The sequence below is a fragment of the Tamandua tetradactyla genome, chromosome 8 (genome assembly GCF_023851605.1).
Source record: "Tamandua tetradactyla isolate mTamTet1 chromosome 8, mTamTet1.pri, whole genome shotgun sequence".
NCBI classification, from domain to species: Eukaryota; Metazoa; Chordata; class Mammalia; order Pilosa; family Myrmecophagidae; genus Tamandua; species Tamandua tetradactyla.
The window spans coordinates 48814764-48836415 of record NC_135334.1 but is presented as its reverse complement, the minus strand read 5'-3'; the positions used below and the strand labels follow the sequence as shown (position 1 = coordinate 48836415).

Here is a 21652-nt window from a genome sequence, read left to right as displayed (position 1 = left end):
GAAAGCATCACCTTGTTGATACCTCAATTCTGGATTTATTCCAACCTCGAAACTGTGAATCAATAAAATCTTGTTGTTTAAGGTCATTGTGTGGTGTTTGTTGTAGTAGCCTTGCAAAATAACACCAGAGGCTTTGGGGAAAGAAACATTTGTTTATGTGATTAGGAGAGGATGGGAGCTTGAACTGGGGTGTTGGGAGTATAGATGGAGAGCTGTCAGATTTGTGATATTTAGGAGAAGAAAATTTGTAAATTGGTTATGGCAATGGGAGAAAGGGAAGCATTAAAGACAGGTTCCACGTTTCTGGCTGGGGTGGGTGGGTGGATGATAGTACATTTAGTAAGATGGAGAAGACTAGAGTTGCAGTTCGAGAGGAAGATAAGAATTACAGTCCTGGTCAATAGGACTTTCAAGTCCTACAATTCACTCAAGTGGAGGGCAGTTTAGGCCACTGGGTGTGTAATGGGAGGAGAAGCAGGGGTGGAGATGTACCTGTGGGAGTCCAGAGTATACAGAGGATGCTTGCATACATGGAAAAGCCCAAGTACAAAGAGAAGGGAAGGCAGCCCAGCTGGCCTTAAGTAGCCCTCATGTTGAAAGATCCTGTCTGCTTCAAATGCTGTTACAGCATTTACTCATCATCCATTTCCTATAAGTGGTTCACCCCCTTCTACGCAGACACCCCTCCGCTGGCTCCCGGGCCTAGGCTCTGACCCGGGAGGCACAGGAAGCACCCGGCAAGAGCAGCGCTAGTTGAGCCCTGATACCTAGTCATTGCAGCGTTCCCCAGTGTCCTTGCACCTTCCTCACCTTCCTCTCAAGCGCAGAGCTCATCAGAGGGCCCAGCGCTCCCTTTTTCTCACTCCCTCGTTCTACCCTGTTTGATTCGTCTTTTAAGGCATCCTTTCTTCTTTGAGGCTTTTGCAACTCAATTTGACGTGATTTCACGGTATAGAAATGGTAGGGCTAGGGTGTAAAGAGACCATCCTGTCTAAATAAATAAGAGGTCGCTGTCAGAAATGATTTCAATAATCCCGGTGCCAGGAAGTAGGAAGATTGAAGATGGGAAGGGCAGGAGAAATTTTCAGAAAGGCCGCTTAATGGGAAGATCCCCCCCTTAGTGGGAGGATCCGTACGCTGGATGCTGGCGCGCCCACCCCTACCCGCGTCACCGCGGTTTCCGGAAACTCCACGCCCCTGGGTACTCGGTTTCTCCGGATGGTTCCGGAAGAGTGGGGCGAAGCGGCAGAGAGAGCGAACCGGCCGGCCGGGACGCTGCACCGGCCGCTGGGGAGGAGCGGAGTGGCCAGGGCTTTGTGCCCCAGTTGATTCTCGAGCCTGCGGACTCGGGAGAGGCGCGGAGCCCGGAAGGTGCGCGCGTTGCGCCTGCCCCGGCACCCAGCGAGTCGAGCAGGGGCAGCTGCATCCCCAGCGCGGGTAGCTGGGAGTTCTGGCGCGCCGAGACACAAAGGCAGGCAGGATGGGGCAGCTGCAGAGTCGGCAAAGGAAAAGCGAAAGCCGCGGGCCCCGCCGGTGACCCGGTGAAGGCGCCGCTCCGCTCTCCCGACGCCGGCGGTGCGCGGGCCTACGCTCGTGGGCCTGCCGAACTGAACCCGGCGCGCCGCAACCATGGCCATCGCCCACCTGGCTACCGAGTATGTGTTCTCAGACTTCTTGCTGAAGGAGCCCGCGGAGTCCAAGTTCAAGGGTCTGCGGCTGGAGCTGGCGGTGGACAAGATGGTCACGTGCATCGCCGTGGGACTCCCGCTGCTGCTCATCTCGCTGGCCTTCGCTCAGGAGATCTCCATAGGTAAGGCCATGGGCGAGGGCAGGCGGGGCGGAGGAGGCCCGGCACGCCTTATCAGGGCTGTCTTAGACTGGCAAGATGGGATTTTACTGAGCGCCGGCCAGAATCTCGGCTTGCTGGCCGCTGCGGTGGCGTGCGCGTTGAGAAGGAAGGTAGCCCCGGTTTTACGGTCCGAGAAGCACTCTTTACCCGTGGCCTCATTTGTAACTCTGTGCTGTGGACCCTGTGCCCGGCCGTTGCAGCCTCCTGCGTTCCATCCCCACTACTCAGCTCTTGTTTCCTGCGCCCGCTTTGTCCCAACTGTAGTGTTCCTGTTCCACCTGCCATCGGATTAGCAGAGGACACCCGCCTTCTCTCTTTTCACACACACGCGTTTGTGCAGTCACATAAAATTTGGGGCCAAAGAAGTTCCCGTGGGAGTAAATGGAGTGTGCACAGAAAAGTGCTCCACGTAAAGAGTGTTCTCTCGCTGTTTTACGAGTAATTGCTATTTGCTGGGACTCAGCCATGCAGAGTTGGGACTGATAGGCAACACCTGCGCTTGACAAGGCCTCGGAGGGATACCAACATCCGCCGACTGGACGGTGTTTTTATGAACGTGAGATGAACAAGTCACCTTTATATAAGTTCTTATTTGATCCTAATAACAATTCTGGGAGATATGAAAGGCTCGTGGGTTGGGCAGGATCAAGTAACTGATAAATTTCTGGTTTTCTTCCTCATCTGTTCTTTCAGCACAGGAGAGTGTTTATGAAGCCACGGAAAGAGTGTAGTGGAGTAAAAGAGGTAGAGGCCAGTGCACCTACCCGGAGGGCAAAGCTCTTTATTGGACGTTGGGCTGGCCTGGAGCCTTGGAGCACAGATAGGATTTGGATAGCAAATTTTGAACACGCAGGGAAAAGTATGTGTTCCTGGAAGGGGAGAGACAGTGACTGCCCTCCTGGAGGCAGGAGGACTTGTTTGGATTTTTCAGATCTGAGAGTGAATATGGGCCTGGGTCAGATTAGAACAGAGGATAGCAGTCATGGTTGAAGACGTGGGAAGTTATCTGAGCAAAGGATGGACTGGCCAAAACTTAGTAAATAATAGCCTGGTGGTGGTGTAGGCTGTGTGGAAGGAGGGCGGAGAATGGAGCTAGGGAACTGGAGGCAGAAGGTGAGGCATCAGTTGAAGTCTTGTGCATGGATGGGGATGAAGAGTAGAAGGGAGAGGATGGGAATGGATGATTTGTGAGAGATCAAAGAGCAATAAGCAGGCCTCGGGTCATTAGTTTGTTGTATATGTGTGTGTTTTGTTTGTTTGTACCTCCACTTTTTCTTAAAAGCAGTTTTATTGAGATACATTCACACACCATACAAATCCATCCAAAGTGTACAATCAGTGCTTCGTGATATCACCACATCGTTGTGCATTTATAGCCGTGATCGGTTTTAGTACATTTTCATTACTCCAAAATAAATCATCCCATGCTCTCCATTATTGAGCCTTAATATCAGTGTGGTGCATTTGTTATTATTGATGAAAGAACATTGAGCCATTACTGTTAACTATAGTTCACAGTTTACAATAGGTATTTTTCCCCCATATACCACTCTATTATTAACTCTTTATAATAGTGGTAATATATTATATTATATTATAATATAACTATATATTATAGTTCTAATATAAAACTAGTACATTAACTAGTTTTTAATAGGGAACACAGGGCATATACTGGTCAGAGTTGCTGCAAAGCCTGCAGGGCTGGATGGGTGGAGAATGGCATTGTTGATAGAAATAGTAAAATTGAGGGAAGAGTTGGTTAGAAAAGGGTGTCAGTGTGTTTGATTTTGTGATCTTCACCCCACATTGTTCAGTTCGGCAGGAAGTTACCAAATTCATTGTGGAGCATAAGTTTTCAGTTTCCTTTGCGTTTGGGCAAGCATAGTCATCAGAGTTTCCTTTTGCCTTCCCGATGACCAGGGGTGGAGGCATCCAGTAGATAGGAAAACCACCAAGTAGCATGGGTCCTAAAGATAGTCTCTTCCTTTAGCAGATGCTCCTAGAGTACCAGCTGTGAACGCATGACACGTGGTCCCTGTCCTGGAGAAGTTGATCACCCTCTGTGACCAGCTCTACCTCTGGCTTATGAATTAGAGGGAATCCTAAGGCACTTGCACCATAGTACTTTAGGCACAGCCCAGGTGATGAGTTGTTTGCGAGGTATTTGTATAGCTTTGGAGTGGGTTTACCTGGCAAGGATTTGAGTTTTTGCTGAGCCTAGTACTTTTGTTGTGCCCTGAGAAAAATGTAAAAGGAGTTTTGAGAGGTGGTCCTCTCCTGGCCCATGGGAGTTTACCATGTCACAGGGATGAGTATGCCAGTGGATATGGCTAGCAGGTATTGCCATTCGGTAGTGTGTGATCAATGACCAGGTAGGTGTTAAGCTCTGAATACCAGGCTGGTGAGGGTTGGTGGGGATTTGGGGGAACAGCTGTCCGACAGACTCTCTTTCTTCTAAAAGTTCTGAGAAGAGGACAGACATATAGGATGAAAGCATCAGGAACAGAAATGTGTGCTCAGGTTGAGTACACATTTAGATAATGTCAGAAGGAAGACATTAGAGAGGAGAGGAGGGGAGCATAAATTAATACATGCAGTGGGCATATCATGTGACATTGAATTTTGTGCAAATTCATCTATTTACACTTAACCCAAAACAATAGCAAGCTAAAAAGAAGAAGAAAAACAATAAGAGAGTACAGTAATTCAAGTGAAGCAGGCATTTTTTTTCAATCTAAATTTATTTTAATATTTGTTCCCCCTATTATTCATCTTTATTCCACATATTTTACTCATCTGTTGATAAGGTAGATAAAAGGAGCATCAGACACAAGGTTTTCACAATCACACAGTCACATTGTTAAAGTTATATCATTATACAATCATCTTTAAGAAACACAGCTACTGGAACACAGCTCCACATTTTCAGGCAGTTCCCTCCAGCCTCTCCACTACATCTTGACTAACAAGGTGATATCTATTTAATGTGTAAGAATAACCTCCAGGATAACCTCTCAGCTCTGTTTGGAATCTCTCAGCCATTGACACTTTATTTTGTCTCATTTCACACTTTTCCTCTTTTGATCGAGGTTTTCTCAATCCCCTGATGCTGAGTCTCAGCTTTTTCCAGGATTTCTGTCCCACGTTGTCAGAAAGGTCCACACCCGTGGGAGTCATGTCCCATGTGGACAGGGGGAGGGTGGAGGGTTTGCTTGCTATGTTGGCTGGAGAGAGAGGCCACATCTGAGCAACAAAAGAGGTTCTCTTGGGGGTGACTCTTAGGCCTAATGTTAAGTAGGCTTGACCTATCCTTTGTGGGGTTAAGTTTCATATGAACAAACCCCAAGATTGGGGGCTCAGCCTATAGCTTTGGTTGTCCACACTCCTTGTGAGAATCTGATAACCTGTATTCTTAACTTCAACTTTCAAAATTCACTCATTAATGTTAGTTCATATTAGTGAGACTATACAGTATTTGTCCTTTTGTTTCTGGCTAATTTCACTCAGAATAATGTCCTCAAGTTTCATCCATGTTATTACATGCTTGATGACTTTATTCTGTCTTACAGCTGTGTAATATTCCATGGTATGTATATACCACAGTGAAGCAGGCATTTTTGTCCACCACTTTGGTCAGTGAGCTCAGGCCCCAGAAAGTATGTGAGATAGGACCTGCAAACTTAAAAAACATGGCTTCATCTGCCTTGTCAGGGTTCTTACTCCCTCCTTACCTGATGCCTGGAATATTCTTTCATTGTCGTACTTTTCACATTGTATTATAGCCATCCATGTGCCTGGCTCACTTGTAAGATACTTAATCTTTGATTCATCCCTGAAAACTGGTGTCTTGAAAGGCACTTGAAAGTTTTATTTGTTAATGTTTGGTGAGTGAATGAAAGATGATAGCATTTGGTAGGAGGGATTCTTGATTCCGTTCATGTACGCATGAGACATTTCTTGGGCCTGGGGTACATGGTACTGTTCCTTGGCAGTGGGGTGTCAGACAAATGGAAGATGCATACCTGTCCCTCAGAAGCACAATCTAGTAGAGAAGATGGAAGCATAACCTCCTAACCTGGGACTCATGGAATCCAGGTTGTGTCTAAGATGGAATTAAAGCCTGGTGTTGTGGAAAGGCAGAAGGACGGGCTGATTCTAATTCAGAAGAACCGTGAGGGCTTTAGGGTGCAGAAGAGTTTGAGTTGGCTACGTGGGACGTCACTCCCAGGGGTGTAAACCTCCCTGGCAGCGTGAGACAGAAATTCTGGCCTGAGCTGGGACCCAGCATCAAGGGTTTGAGAAAACCTTCTTGACCAAAAGGGGGAAGAGAGCAATGAGGCAAAATAAGGTGTCAGTGGCTGAGAGATTTCAAATAGAGTGGAGAGGTTATCCTGGAGGTTATTCTTATGCTTTATATAGATATCCCTTTTTAGTTTATGGTATTGAAGTGGCTGGAGGGAAGTGCCTGAAACTGTAGAGCTGTGTCCAGTAGCCATGTTTTTTGAAGATTACTGTATTGAAGATATTGCTTTTACAGTGTGGCTGTGTGATTGCGAAAACCTTGTGTCTGATGCTCCTTTTTTTAAATTAATTTTTAAATTTTTTTTAAATACCAAAACAACAAACGCAAACATTCGTAACTTTTAATCATTCCGTACTACATATATAATCAGTAATTCATAGTATCATCACAAAGTTGCATATTCATCATCATTTTATGGAACATTTGCGTCTATTCAGAAAAAGAAATAAAAAGAAAACAAAAAAATCATACATACCCTACCCCCACCCCTCCCCCTCACCGATCACCAGCATTTCACTCTAAATTTATTATGATATTTGTTCCCCCATTATTCATCTTTATTCCATATGTTTTACTCATCTGTTGATAAGGTAGATAAAAGGAGCATCAGATGCTCCTTTTAACTAGGGTATAGACAGATGGGTAAAACATATGGATAAAAAAATAATAGGGGGAACAAAAGTTAAAGTAAACTGGGTGGATGGAAATACTAGTGATGATTGAGAGGGAGGGGTGAGGGGTATGGTATGTATGAATTTTTTCTTTTTTGCTTCTTTTTATGGAGTATTGCAAATGTTCCAAAAAATGGTTACGGTGATGAATACACAACTGTGTGATGATATTGTGAGCCATTGATTGCCATGTATGGAATGTTTGTATGTTAAAAATGCTTTGTATTTTATAGGAATATTTTTAAAAAAAGAGTTTGAGTTGGGCTCTGAGGTAGGATTCCAAGTGTTTGGAGCAGTGTGAGAGCAGGAGGCTCGGGATGGCACCTGGCAGCAGGAACTTTTGAGGTTGCTTAGTGAGGTGGAGTCAGTCAATCTGCAGGGGCTAGACAGAGAAGGCGGATGTGGATAAAATTGGAAATTAGGAATTCACTCTTAAAGATCGCACTTATCAGTTTTCCTGTTGTCCATTTGTATCAATAAACTAGTGTGTGTAAACATCCATTACAAATCCTTTTATGCATAAAATTAACTTTATTTTCCAGCTATTTTCTGAAAACTACATTTTCCATTAACTTGTATTCTGTAAAGTAGGATTCAAGTTGAAACTGTGTGACAATTTTTACAGCTAATTTACTTCACAGAAAAAGTTCCAATAAATCAAAAAAGTGTACAGACTTTTTAGTTACAGGAGGGTTCTGAGCGGGGGTGGGGGTGGGGGGGAGGGAGTTGTTGTAGGAGGGAGAGAATGTTGTCCTATGATAAAATGTATTTGACTCATATTAAAGACTTCCCCTTTGTCTTTTGGTCCATTTTCTCACACTCTCAGCCCACTGGGCTCCTCTTGGAAAAGAGGGACACACCCTGACCAGGCCACAGAGTCCCACTGTCAGGGCTGCAAGCTGACCCCTACTTAGGCGCCGCCGTGTGCGGGCATGACGGCTGGTGCTTCCCTTACATCGTTCCTTCATGGGCCCACGGCAGATGAAGGGTCCCCTCCACCGAATTCTGGTCCCTCCACCTCCCCCTGCAGCTTGTAGAGGCCTGGTGCGGTGGGTGCTGGTGTGGGGCTGCCAGGTCTGTTGAGGATTGCTCTGGGTGGGGGGCAGAAGAGGCTTGCCTGGCCCCGCAGCCAGATTTTGCTCTTCCTGTCCCCTTGTTGTGGGTTATCACATAAGGGATGTGATCTGAACGGGACGGTGGGGCTGGAGCCCCGAGTGTGCAGCGGAGGGCGACTCTGGTAGCTGTTGTAGCAGCCTGGAGCCCTTACTGCCTGTTGGTCCTGATGTGCCCTGGGATGGTGGGAAAAACAAGCAGAAGCATTCTTTAGAAGTTGCTCAGAGATTCCTTTCCAGGCCCATGCACCCAAAACAAAAATAAATTGATAAAATTAAAAAAAGAACCACACAAAACAGTCACTCAGAGACTGAACCTCTGAGTGAGGCTGCACACAAGAATTAAAATGTGCACCTGTTAGACCTCCTGTTTCTATTTGACCGTTATAAATGCTGCCAGCTAGCCCTGTTCCCATGGAGATGACGATTTGATTGAGTAGGAAAAAAAAATGACTTTATGTCCTTGCCACACTGTCTCAATTTAGTTATGACTTTGGGCTTGAGAGACTCTTGTGGGATGGAAGCTAGATAGGGAGAGGGGTGCTGACTGTGCTTTCCCAGCCCTTGCCTCGCCTCGCCTCATGGCTTATACACAATGGGTGCACAGTAAAAATTTGGTGAAGGAAATGTCAGAATTATTTAGATGAACTCTCAAGGGTCCAGGCTGAGAGAAGGGAGAAGGGTTCCAGGTGAGGGGCAGGGCAGAGGGAGGAGAGGCCTTCTGACTTCAGGTTTGGATGCTGAGTTCAGGCCAGAGGTTACCGAAGTCAGGTCCCACCCAGCTAGTGCCTGGAACTCAGCAGCTAGTGAAGTGGGGTCCCTGGTGTGGGGAGGAGCGTGCCCAGTTGCTGGGGTAACCATGTCGCTAAATGACATGAGTGGGGTCCTGGGGAGACCAATCATGGCTCCCTCCCAGACCTCTGCTTCTGATAGGAGCGTTAAGGACACACGTCCTTCTGAAAGGGATGGTAAGTTATCCCACTTGACTTACAGGCTTAGGTTATATTGCAAGTACCTCAAGTTCCCTTTTGCAGTATGTTTGTGGCAAGGAGGAATCTGTTTTTGAAATGCTGGAGGGCTCCTTGTGCATGGATGAGTACCGTTCTGGGCAGCCTGGAGACTACCCAGTGGCTGCATCAGGGAGACGGAATCCTGTGCCATGGAAGAGCCCTGTTTTCTAACACACCTGACCCCTGGTGCCTTTAGAGGGGCAGCTCGTTTCACCCTCAGAGAGAGGGTTATTCAGGAGCACGCTGAGGGATGACTTAGTGTCGTATATGGGCTTGGTCCCACCGCACGGTCTTCAAGCTCTGCGGTTCTAAGAGTGTATCAGAGAAATGAATTCCCTTCCCGCAGACTACAACCTGGATGGCATCCATGTTTTTGGGATCTTTTGACAGCATCTACAATGCTCTGGGTTTAGGGCTGATGCCAAAATGTGCCTTCTTTGGGGATGCTTTGAATTGTTGGTGCCCTAGTCCCCAGGAGAGAAGAGCCCACTCCTGCCAGAATATTTCTTACCCTGAGTCAGGTTGGTTGAACCAGATGAGCATGGGGAGGGGGGGTGCCAGTGGACCCCTGGGGAAAGGGTGTCCCGTCTGCCCAGGGAGCCTGCTCTCCCTGCGGCCCTCCCACATTGCCGTCCCAGGGAGAGAGACTTGGTTCCTCTGAATTAACTCTGCTCCGATACTCTCTCTACAGGGCAGGCAGTGGGCCAGCCCCACCGAGTCAAAGGACAGATATAACTGCAGCTGCTTCCATTAGTGTTGGCTTCCACTTCCCCTTGTGTTTTCCTGCAACTAAGTCAGCCAGCCCCGTGTCTTAGGCCATCTGCCCTGTTGTGGCTGAATTTAAGTGCATCTTTAGCAATATCTTCATGCTGCGTTTCAGCCTATACCAGTTGGTAAAGCTGACTGATTCTTTTCAGACATGTCTATAATTATGAACGAATATTAGGGTTTCAAGGAGTATACTCCATAACAGCACATCTTCAACTCATACTTAGAGCCAAAGAGCCAGGAGAACCCTCCTGAATTCCTTACAGAGTGATGCGTGCTGTCCACTGAGGCTGCAGATGCATACATGTTTTTCTTTGCTGATGTTGTTGTTGTATTTTTATTGTACAAAGTAATATCTAAATACATTCTCATGGAAAAGGATTCATATTCCTCCTTCACCTATGTAAGAGGGAACCACCGCAGACACTTCGTACACCCTTATAATCCCTTCCTCTGTGTAATACATGCAGACCTTTCTTCCTTAGTCAAGCCAATTCATTTGCTTTTTTTCTACTTAATATTTTGGAGGGCTTCCCATTGCAGTATATAGGTATTATCTCACTGTTTTTTAATGAAGAGGCAGAGATCATACTCTACAGTCTATTCTCACTATAATTATATAATTATAGTCTGTTCTCACTGTAATTCATCTAAACATTGCGCTAGTGATGGACATTAATGCTATTTCAAAATTTTTACTATTACATAATTTCTGCTATTGCAAATAAAGCTTATTTGCACATAAATTTTTGGAAATACTCCCAGGGAGAAGAGGACAGTTTCAGTTTCCCAAAAGATGACGTTATTTTCCAAAATGGTTTTGCATTCCTGAGTTCATCTTTCAAGTAAGTAGGAAAAAATGCTGCTTTATCCACCCTTCATCCCTCACTCCCATGTGGCCATATGAGAAAACTGGAAGACACGTTTTGATGGGCTATTGGTTTTAAGAAACAAAAAGCCTCTTTCAGGCATAAAACTACAATTTGCATAAGACTTCCTGATGTGTGTTCTCATAGCACATCGTAAGTTTCCTTCCTAGCGCTTACCACAGGTTACAATTAGGTAATGGTTTGTATAATTATTTACTGAATACTGTCCCCGCCACCAGACTGTAAGCTCATCGAGGGCAGGGACCTCAGGTTTACAGCTATCTGTAGCTTCTACTACAAAACTTGGTACCTAGTAGGCATTCAATGAAATATACGTAAATGAACAGAATGAACAGAATTGTAGGTAGGATTTTGGCATTTGGATCCTTGCCCTGTTAGTTGTTATATTATTTTTAAAATGGGATTTTATGTATCTTGAAAGAGTTAGTGTTTAAAAAAAAAAAATCACCATCAAAAGTATTTGGTGTTTTCCTATACAGCCTGCCATCCCTTGCCCCAGGTGTCATTACTTTATTGTTCTCCGATGTGGTTCTCTATGGGAGAACTCTGTGAGCTGCCTTCTACAAGCAGGGCAAGTTCTAGGACCAACCTTCCCTCTGGTCACTGCCAGCCAGATTGGGCCAGACATCCATGCTCTCACAGCTCGTGCAGGGAGAGCCCCTCCCTTCCCTCTGGAGTTGGAACCAGGGATCTGCATGGGAGCACAGACTGCTCTGCAGGGAGGGCTTTCAGGTGGGAATTACTCAGTCCCTTGGTCCTGGACCTGCTTTCCTTGCTGGCTCTTCTCCCCACTCCTACCTCCTTTCTCTGTGTTCCCAGGAAGCAGAAGTAACCTTCCAACCCTAACAGACTAGCCCAGACCTAGAGCCTTTCCTTGCCCCTGACAAATAGTCCTATAGGCACAGCTTCCTGGAATCACGGCCCCCTCCCTTCCACATACCCTAAACTCTCTTGCTTCACTTGACTTTTTTGACTAAAAGGACTGTTTATTTGCCTAATTACATAACCCAGCACTAAAGCTATAAACCAAATTAAGTGCACCACTGGTAGCAGACATAATAGAAAAATTAGGGATAGGTTTGACCTTTTCCTGCTAGTTCTGTGATCCCAGGTAACCTGTTTAACCTCTCTCTGCCTCAGTTTCTCAGCTGTACTGTAGAGATAGTCATAACTACCCCATGGTTTTTTTTTTTTATTAATTAAAAAAAAATTAACACAACATTTAGAAATCATTCCATTCTACATATACAATCAGTAATTCTTAATATCATCACATAGATGCATATTCATCATTTCTTAGTACATTTGCATCGATTTAGAAAAAGAAATAGAAAGACAACAGAAAAAAAAAAAACGATAATAGAAAAAAATTAAAAAAATAAAAAAAAAATAAAAAAACTATACCTCAGATGCAGCTTCATCAGTGTTTTAACATAATTACATTACAATTAGGTAGTATTGTGCTGTCCATTTATGAGTTTTTGTATCCAATCTTGTTGCACAGTCTGTATCCCTTCAGCTCCAATATCTGACCCTATTTCTATCTCCTGATGGTCTCTGTTACCAATGACATATTCCAAGTTTATTCTCTAATGTGTGTTCACATCAGTGGGACCATACAGTATTTGTCCTTTAGTTTTTGGCTGGTCTCACTGAGCATAATGTTCTCTAGGTCCATCCATGTTATTACATGCTTCATAAGTTTATTCTGTCTTAAAACTGCATAATATTCCATCGTATGTATATACCACAGTTTGTTTAGCCACTCTTCTGTTGATGGACATTTTGGCTGTTTCCATCTCTTTGCAATTGTAAATAATGCTGCTATAAACATTGGTGTGCAAATGTCCGTTTGTGTCTTTGCCCTTAAGTCCTCTGAGTAGATACCTAGCAATGGTATTGCTGGGTCGTATGGCAATTCTATATTCAGCTTTTTGAGGAACCGCCAAACTGCCTTCCACAGTGGTTGCACCATTTGACATTCCCACCAACAGTGGATAAGTGTGCCTCTTTCTCCGCATCCTCTCCAGCACTTGTCATTTTCTGTTTTGTTGATAATGGCCATTCTGGTGGGTGTGAGATGATATCTCATTGTGGTTTTGATTTGCATTTCTCTAATAGCCGGGGACATTGAGCATCTCTTCATGTGCCTTTTGGCCATTTGCATTTCCTCTTCTGAGAGGTGTCTGTTCAAGTCTTTTTCCCATTTGTAATTGGATTGGCTGTCTTTTTGTTGTTGAGTTGAACAATCTCTTTATAAATTCTGGATACTAGACCTTTATCTGATATGTCATTTCCAAATATTGTCTCCTATTGTGTAGGCTGTCTTTCTACTTTCTTGGTGAAGTTCTTTGATGCACAAAAGTGTTTAATTTTGAGAAGCTCCCATTTATTTATTTCTTTCTTTAGTGCTCTTGCTTTAGGTTTAAGGTCCATAAAACCGCCTCCAATTGTAAGATACATAAGATATCTCCCTACCTTTTCCTCTAACTGTTTTATGGTCTTAGACCTAATGTTTAAATCTTTGATCCATTTGAGTTAACTTTTGTATAGGGTGTAAGATACGGATCCTCTTTCATTCTTTTGCATATGGATATCCAGTTCTCTAGGCACCATTTATTGAAGAGACTGTTCTGTCCCAGGTGAGTTGGCTTGACTGCCTTATCAAAGATCAAATGTCCATAGATGAGAGGGTCTATATCTGAGCACTCTATTCGATTCCATTGGTTGATATATCTATCTTTATGCCATACCATGCTGTTTTGACCACTGTGGCTACATAATATGCCTTAAAGTCAGGCAGCATGAGACCTCCAGCTTCATTTTTTTTCCTCAAGATACTTTTAGCAATTCGGGGCACCCTGCCCTTCCAGATAAATTTGCTTATTGGTTTTTCTATTTCTGAGAAATAAGTTGTTGGGATTTTGATTGGTATTGCGTTGAATCTGTAAATCAATTTAGGTAGAATTGACATCTTAACTATATTTCGTCTTCCAATCCATGAACACTGTATGCCCTTCCATCTATTTAGGTCTTCTGTGATTTCTTTTAACAGTTTTTTGTAGTTTTCTTTGTATAGGTCTTTTGTCTCTTTAGTTAAATTTATTCCTAGGTATTTTATTCTTTTAGTTGCAATTGTAAATGGAATTCGTTTCTTGATTTCCCCCTCAGCTTGTTCATTGTTCGTGTATAGAAACACTACAGATTTTTGAATGTTGATCTTGTAACCTGCTACTTTGCTGTACTCATTTATTAGCTCTGGTAGTTTTGCTGTGGATTTTTCCGGGTTTTCGACGTATAGTATCATATCATCTGCAAACAGTGATAGTTTTACTTCTTCCTTTCCAATTTTGAAGCCTTGTATTTCTTTTTCTTGTCTAATTGCTCTGGCTAGAACTTCCAACGCAATGTTGAATAACAGTGGTGATAATGGACATCCTTGTCTTGTTCCTGATCTTAGGGGGAAAGTTTTCAATTTTTCCCCATTGAGGATGATATTAGCTGTGGGTTTTTCATATATTCCCTCTATCATTTTAAGGAGGTTCCCTTGTATTCCTATCCTTTGAAGTGTTTTCAACAGGAAAGGATGTTGAATCTTGTCAAATGCCTTCTCTGCATCAATTGAGATGATCATGTGATTTTTCTGCTTTGATTTGTTGATATGGTGTATTACATTAATTGATTTTCTTATGTTGAACCATCCTTGCATACCTGGGATGAATCCTACTTGGTCATGATGTATAATTCTTTTAATGTGTTGCTGGATTCGATTTGCTAGAATTTTATTGAGGATTTTTGCATCTATACTCATTAGAGAGATTGGTCTGTAGTTTTCTTTTTTTGTAATATCTTTGCCTGGTTTTGGTATGAGGGTGATGTTGGCTTCATAGAATGAATTAGGTAGCTTTCCCTCCACTTCAATTTTTTTGAAGAGTTTGAGCAGGGTTGGTACTAATTCTTTCTGGAATGTTTGGTAGAATTCACCTGTGAAGCCGTCTGGTCCTGGACTTTTCTTTTTGGGAAGCTTTTGAATGACTGATTCAATTTCTTTACTTGTGATTGGTGTGTTGAGGTCATCTATTTCTTCTTGAGTCAAAGTTGGTTGTTCATGCCTTTCTAGGAAGTTGTCCATTTCATCTACATTGTTGTATTTATTAGCATAAAGTTGTTCATAGTATCCTGTTATTACTTCCTTTATTTCTGTGAGGTCAGTGGTTATGTCTCCTCTTCCATTTCTGATCTCATTTATTTGTGTCCTCTCTCTTCTTCTTTTTGTCAATCTTGCTAAGGGCCCATCAATCTTGTTGATTTTCTCATAGAACCAATTTCTGGTCTTATTGATTTTCCCTGTTGTTTTCATGTTCTCAGTTTCATTTATTTCTGCTCTAATCTTTGTTATTTCTTTTCTTTTGCTTGCTTTGGAGTTAGTTTGCTGTTCTTTCTCCAGTTCTTCCAAGTGGACAGTTAATTCCCGAATTTTTGCCCTTTCTTCTTTTTTGATATAGGCATTTAGGGCAATAAATTTCCCTCTTAGCACTGCCTTTGCTGCGTCCCATAGGTTTTGATATGTTGTGTTTTCATTTTCATTCGCCTCGAGATGTTTACTAATTTCTCTTGTAATTTCTTCCTTGAACCACTGGTTGTTTAAGAGTGTGTTGTTGAACTTCCACATATTTGTGAATTTTCTGGCACTCTGCCTATTATTGATTTCCAACTTCATTCCTTTATGATCCGAGAAAGTGTTGTGTATGATTTCAATCTTTTTAAATTTGTTGAGACTTGCTTTGTGACCCAGCATATGGTCTGTCTTTGAGAATGATCCATGAGCACCTGAGAAAAAAGGTATATCCTGCTGTTATGGGGTGTAATGCCCTATAAATGTCTGTTAAGTCTAGCTCATTTATTGTAATATTCAAATTCTCTGTTTCTTTATTGATCCTCTGTCTAGATGTTCTGTCCATTGATGAGAGTGGTGAGTTGAAGTCTCCAACTATTATGGTAGATGTGTCTATTTCCCTTTTCAGTATTTACAGTGCATTCCTCACGTATTTTGGGGCATTCTGGTTCGGTGCATAAATATTTATGATTGTTATGTCTTCTTGTTTAATTGTTCCTTTTATTAGTAGATAGTATCCTTCTTTGTCTCTTTTAACTGTTCTACATTTGAAGTCTAATTTGTTGGATATTAGTATAGCTACTCCTGCTCTTTTCTGGTTGTTATTTGCATGAAATATCTTTTCCCAACCTTTCACTTTCAACCTATGTTTATCTTTGGGTCTAAGATGTGTTTCCTGTAGACAGCATATAGAAGGATCCTGTTTTTGAATCCATTCTGCCAGTCTTTGTCTTTTGATTGGGGAATTCAGTCCATTAACATTTAGTGTTATTACTGTTTGGGCAATACTTTCCTCTGCAATTTTGCCTTTTGTATTATATATATCATATCTGATTTTCCTTCTTTCTACACTCTTCTCCACACCTCTCTCTTCTGTCTTTTCGTATCTGACTCGAGTGCTCCCTTTAGTATTTCTTGCAGAGCTGGTCTCTTGGTCACAAATTCTCTCAGTGACTTTTTGTCTGAAAATGTTTTGATTTCTCCCTCATTTTTGAAGGACAATTTTGCTGGATATAGAAGTCTTGGTTGGCAATTTTTCTCTTTTAGTAATTTAAATATATCATCCCACTGTCTTCTAGCTTCCATGGTTTCTGCTGAGAAATCTACACGTAGTCTTATTGGGTTTCCCTTGTATGTGATGGATTGTTTTTCTCTTGCTGCTTTCAAGATCCTCTCTTTCTCTTTGACCTCTGACATTCTAACTAGTAAGTGTCTTGGAGAACGCCTATTTGGATCTATTCTCTTTGGGGTGCGCTGCACTTCTTGGATCTGTAATTTTAGGTCTTTCATAAGAGTTGGGAAATTTTCAGTGATAATTTCTTCCATTAGTTTTTCTCCTCCTTTTCCCTTCTCTTTTCCTTCTGGGACACCCACAACACGTATATTTGTGCGCTTCACATTATCATTCAATTCCCTGAGCCCCTGCTCAAATTTTTCCATTCTTTTCCCTATAGTTTCTGTTTCTTTTTCAATTTCAGATGTTCCATCCTCCAGTTCACTAATTCTAGCCTCTGTCTCTTGAAATCTACCATTGTAGGTTTCTATTGTTTTTTTCATCTCTTCTACTGTATCTTTCATTCCCATAAGTTCTGTGATTTGTTTTTTCAGACTTTCCATTTCTTCTTTTTGTTCATCCCTTGCCTTCTTCATGTCCTCCCTCAATTTATTGATTTGGTTTTTGAAGAGTTTTTCCATTTCTGTTCCTATATTCAGAATTAGTTGTCTCAGCTCCTGTATCTCATTTGAACTATTGGTTTATTCCTTTGACTGGGCCATATCTTCAATTTTCCTGGTGTGATTTGTTATTTTTTGCTGGCGTCTGGACATTTAATCAGATTTCCCTGAGTGTGAGACCCAGCAGGTTGAAAAACTCTCCTGTGAAGTCTCTGGGCTCTGTTTTTCTCATCCTGCCCAGTATGTGGCGCTTGTCTGTCTGCGGGTCCCACCAGCAAAAGATGTTGTGGCTCCTTTAACTTTGGAAGGCTCTCCCTGCTGTGTGCATGGTGGAGACAGAGGAAAGGTTGTAGGCTGGTTTTAGTGGCTTCAAATTGCGAAGTCCTGGGATCTGAATTCCCTGAAAGAGGGACTGCACCTGAGTTGCGTTTTACCCCTCCTATGGTGAAGGTTCATGTGGTAGAGAGCCCTGAAAGCAGCCTGTTTCTGTGTTTGGGGCAGTTGCACCTTGTGTAATCCTGGCGCTGAGCCCAGAGGCAACCGAGCCTCTGTAGAAACAGCCGCAGAAGACTCTGTTTCGCCCCTTTCCTCTTTTTCAGTTAGCCCAATAAGCGACTTCCGCCTTGATCAGTTTTGCCTGAGCTGGGGGCCTACTTCTAGTAGTCAGAATTTGTTCATTAACGCCGCTATTGGTGTTTGGTTGGGCTCAGTCCCCGCTACTGTTTGGAGACTCTTTCCTTTCCCTCCGGGTAGCCGCCTGTGGGGGAGGGGCGCCAGTCACCAGCCACAGCTTGGGAAACTCGCGATCTGAGACCCGCCACCGGACCGGGAACCCGCCTGTGGGGGAGGGGCACCGGTCGCCGGCCGCTGCAGCCTGGGAAACTCGCCAATCCGAGACTCGTAGCTGGTCCGGGAAGCTGCCCGCGAGGGAGGGGTGTCGGCCGCTGGCCGCCACGGCTTGGGAAACTCGCCTCTCCGAGACTCCCAGCCCGTCCATTCGGGAAGGAGGGAGGGAGGGGCGCCGGCCGCCAGCCGCCGTGGCCCAGGGAAGCGCGCGCCGCTCAGGGAGCTCACCGCAGCGAATTCTCGCAGCCAGACTAGCCAATCCAGACTGGGGTACACTGTGTGTCCGGTCCCTGCCGTGGCCCTGGGAGCTGTTCTGCACTGTTTCTGATTATTTAGTAGTTGTTCTGGAGGAGGAACTAAGATGCGCGCACCTTACTAAGCCGCCAGCTTGGCCCCTACTCCCATGGGTTGTTTTTACAAGGTGTGGTAGTTTGAAACTGTGTGTACCCTAAAAAGGCCTGTTCTTAAATTTAATCCATTCCTGTGGTTTGGACCCACTGTAAGCAGGACCTTTTGGTGAGGCTAAATCAGTTAAGGCGTGACCCACCTCAGGTCGGGTCCTCCGTCCTCTCACTGGATTCCTCTGTAAATGGAATGAATACAGGGAGAGACCACCACGACCTTTCCACGGCCTCAAACTGTAAACTAATGAATTCCCATTGTGAAAACCAACACGTTTCATGCCACCTGCTTTGAGTAGCCTAGCAAACTAAAACACAGGGTTTAAAAATAAGATCATATAAAATAATATCTACCATCTGTGTAAAGCATCTGGCACATGGAGGTGCCTAACAAATGTAACTTTTACCAATCTGAGCCAAAGAACCCTTTATAGAAAGTCTGAGACAAAAAAAAAAAGTCTAAGGGAATAGTTCTCAAACTTCCCAGGGAATTTAGCAATAATATGCCTTATTAAATCTTCCCCTTTCTCCCACCCAGGGATTCCAAACTAGTCCCTTTGAGGTGAGGGCCCAGAAAATTAAGATTTAGCAAATACCTCAGCTGATTCTAATCATACTTTGAAAGTGGTCTCTGATCACGTTTTGAGAAAAACCAGTTTTGAAGACTTTCATCAGCAAAACAGAAATGACTATGATGACTAAATTCTTCCCGTTTAAGGAGGTTTACTCTTTTTATTTGTTAACTTTTTGTTGTAGTAACATGTACAAACTCAAAATTTCCCATTTTAACCACTTTCAAGTGTACAATTCAGTGATGTTGATTGCATTCAGAATGTTGTATACCATAGCCAGCACCCAGGACCCAACACTTTTTCATCACCTCAAACAGAAACTCTGCACCCATTATAATTCCCCCACCATAATCTCTCATCTGCTACTATCTGTCACTATGAAATTTGCTTATTCTAGGTATTTTATATGACCAGGATCCTCCAGTTTTTGTCTTTGTTGTGTCAGACTTATTTACTCGGCCTGGTGTTTTCAGGGTTGTCTCTATCGTTTGTGTGTCAGAACTCCATTCTGTTTTTTTTTTTTTGTTTACAGCTGGGTAGTATTCCTGTTGTGTGTGTGTGTGTTTTAAAAAGTATTTGGAAATTCTGTCTCTGTATAACGTCATTGGCACTGACTAGAATAACAGCAATAGAGCAAGAAATGTGAATTGACACTTTGTAAGCAAACATTTAATAATGATGCAAATGATTTTAAAGTATACGAGAGCTTACCCAAATGGAAGAACATTTGTTCACTTGCAGTGCACACTGTTCCTTAACTTTAAAGGACCAGTGAATTAGAAGATCCGTATTTAATTACTTACTATCCCATTTCCCACTTCTCCCTGTACCCCCCCCCACAAAAAAAAAAAGCAAGAAGAGAAAATTAGGCTCTTCTATGGGAAAAAACTGTTAACTTCAAAATAGGCAAACCCTAACCACTTGGAAAAGCTGAACATAAATCTTAGAACCTTTTCAGCGTCTAGGTTTGGATTGGCAACACCCTTTGAAAACACAGTGCAGACCTCCCTCTTCATTTGCAGATTGTTCTTTTAGATTGCTTACTGATCAGAGCCTTAACTGGACTCTCCAGAGGGCCTTTGGTCTAGAGTAGAGAAGCAGAGGCAGTTTTGGAACACTGTGCCCAGGCTGAGCTCTGCAGCTGAGGGAGGTTGGCACAGCGGCGTGCCACGCGGGTACTGATGGCAGCACGAGGGTTTTAGTTCCCTGGGGATAAGGGGCCGGAAGAGAACTGGTATGGCACCACGATAAACCAGCTTCTGTGCAGGGATAAAAGGTGAGGAGTAGGGATTTTTCTCTTTCTTTTATTTTCTCAAAAGTTTGCGATCCTTTTTCCTCTATAAATATTTGTATGTGTGTTTATTTATGTGATTATGAAGAGAAGACATAATGTAGAAAATATGGAAGAGAAAATAATAGTACTTCTTCCAGTGGAGATAACCACTGTTATATCTTAGTATTTTTCCCCCAGGTTTTTTTATATCTACATAGCTAGTAACAAGCATTCTACTTTTTTAAAACCAAACACTACATTGGGGCGTTTTACCATGTTCTTAAAACTTTGTAAACTTGTTTTTTGTTACCTGCAAATTTGGATGTTCCATAGATGTGTCAAAATTTATTTAACCATTTCACTTTTTTTTGCTAACATACATAGCATTATGAAGAACACTCTTGAACGTAAATTTTTTTCTCTATAAAAATCTCAATATTTAAACAAATTATTTAAGTCTAATTATGAGGTCAAAGTATACAAACATTTTCAAGACTCTCAATTTCTTATGGCCAGTTTGCCTTTCTGGAAAGGTGGTCAGTGCGCACTTAACCTGCTGTAGGGAGAGTGCCCAGTTTACCACCTTCAGCAGCATTTAGTCAGTTACCGTTCACAGTTTAATGGATGAATACAGCCTCATTTAATCAATTACAGTGTTGAACACCTTCATATGTGTCTTTTCCCATATATATATAATTTTGTGAATCGTCTGTTCTTACTTATCTTTCAAAGCAGATGTTGGTTTCTCAATGTGGATTCACATGTGACTGTGTGGGCAACATAGTTATAAATGGTTTGTGTCTATCCTCTATTGTAGTATTTTGTTTTCCAGTTGTTAATTGCCTTGAACTTTGTTTTGTGGTAAATTTTGATAGGTAAAAGTTACTTTATGTAGTGCAAACTATCCATCTTCACATTTTTTATTTCCTCAGTTCCATTCTGATGAGAATGATGTAGCCCATCCTTACAGAAGTTAAGCATTCATCTGTGTTTTTCTTCTAATTATATTTAGTGATTTTTTTAACATTTAACTCTTCATTCTGTTTGTTTCAATCTGTTTTTCCATGGTATAAGGCCAGACTCTAGCTGTTACTTTTTTCCCCATTGTCATTTATTGAAGAACTCATTCCTTACCCGTGGTCCTAAGATGATTTCTCTATTATGTAGTATATTCTGATTGTGAGTTTACTTTAGAGCTTTCTGTTGCCCCATTGGTCTGTTAATTCTTATTCAGATACTATGCCATTCTGTGATTGCTTTCAGTGACAAATGGAGTCTGTCTATAGACTTAGGGAAATACCCTGGGTAATTTAAATAAATAAAATCATGAAATGTTGGAACCTAGAGTGAGGAAACAGGCTCAGCAAACAAAGTGAATGTCTTGACTAGCACAAGTTGTTACATCTTTTTCGGGGTTAGATTTCCCCCTAGGTGTTAAGTATTTTAAATGCCATTGAATCACAGGAAAAGGATCATAATAAATTGTCAGGACCCATACTAGGAACCTATCAGGTCATCTCACCTTCTGGACGTTTTTCTTTTTCGTAGTGATGAGAAACGCTTTATTTCTACATTTTGGCTATCATTAAGGTTGCCTTCTTTCTTTTCTGTTTTGATAGTTGCCGTTATTACTCTCTTGCTGATTACAGGAAGAGATTCTAAATT

The 21652-nt window shown here is 42.7% G+C and overlaps 1 protein-coding gene across 1 annotated transcript in view; it reads left to right on the top strand.

Moving 5' to 3' along the window:
* Positions 1–1188: 1188 nt before the first annotated feature.
* The window catches only part of PANX1 (pannexin 1), a 63332-nt gene continuing 42868 nt past the window's right edge, over positions 1189–21652 (top strand). Inside the window, exon 1 of the mRNA XM_077113238.1 lies at positions 1189–1810. Within this exon, the coding sequence (XP_076969353.1) occupies positions 1630–1810 (181 nt within the window). The 5' untranslated portion in view covers positions 1189–1629. The remainder of the gene's footprint in view (positions 1811–21652) is intronic.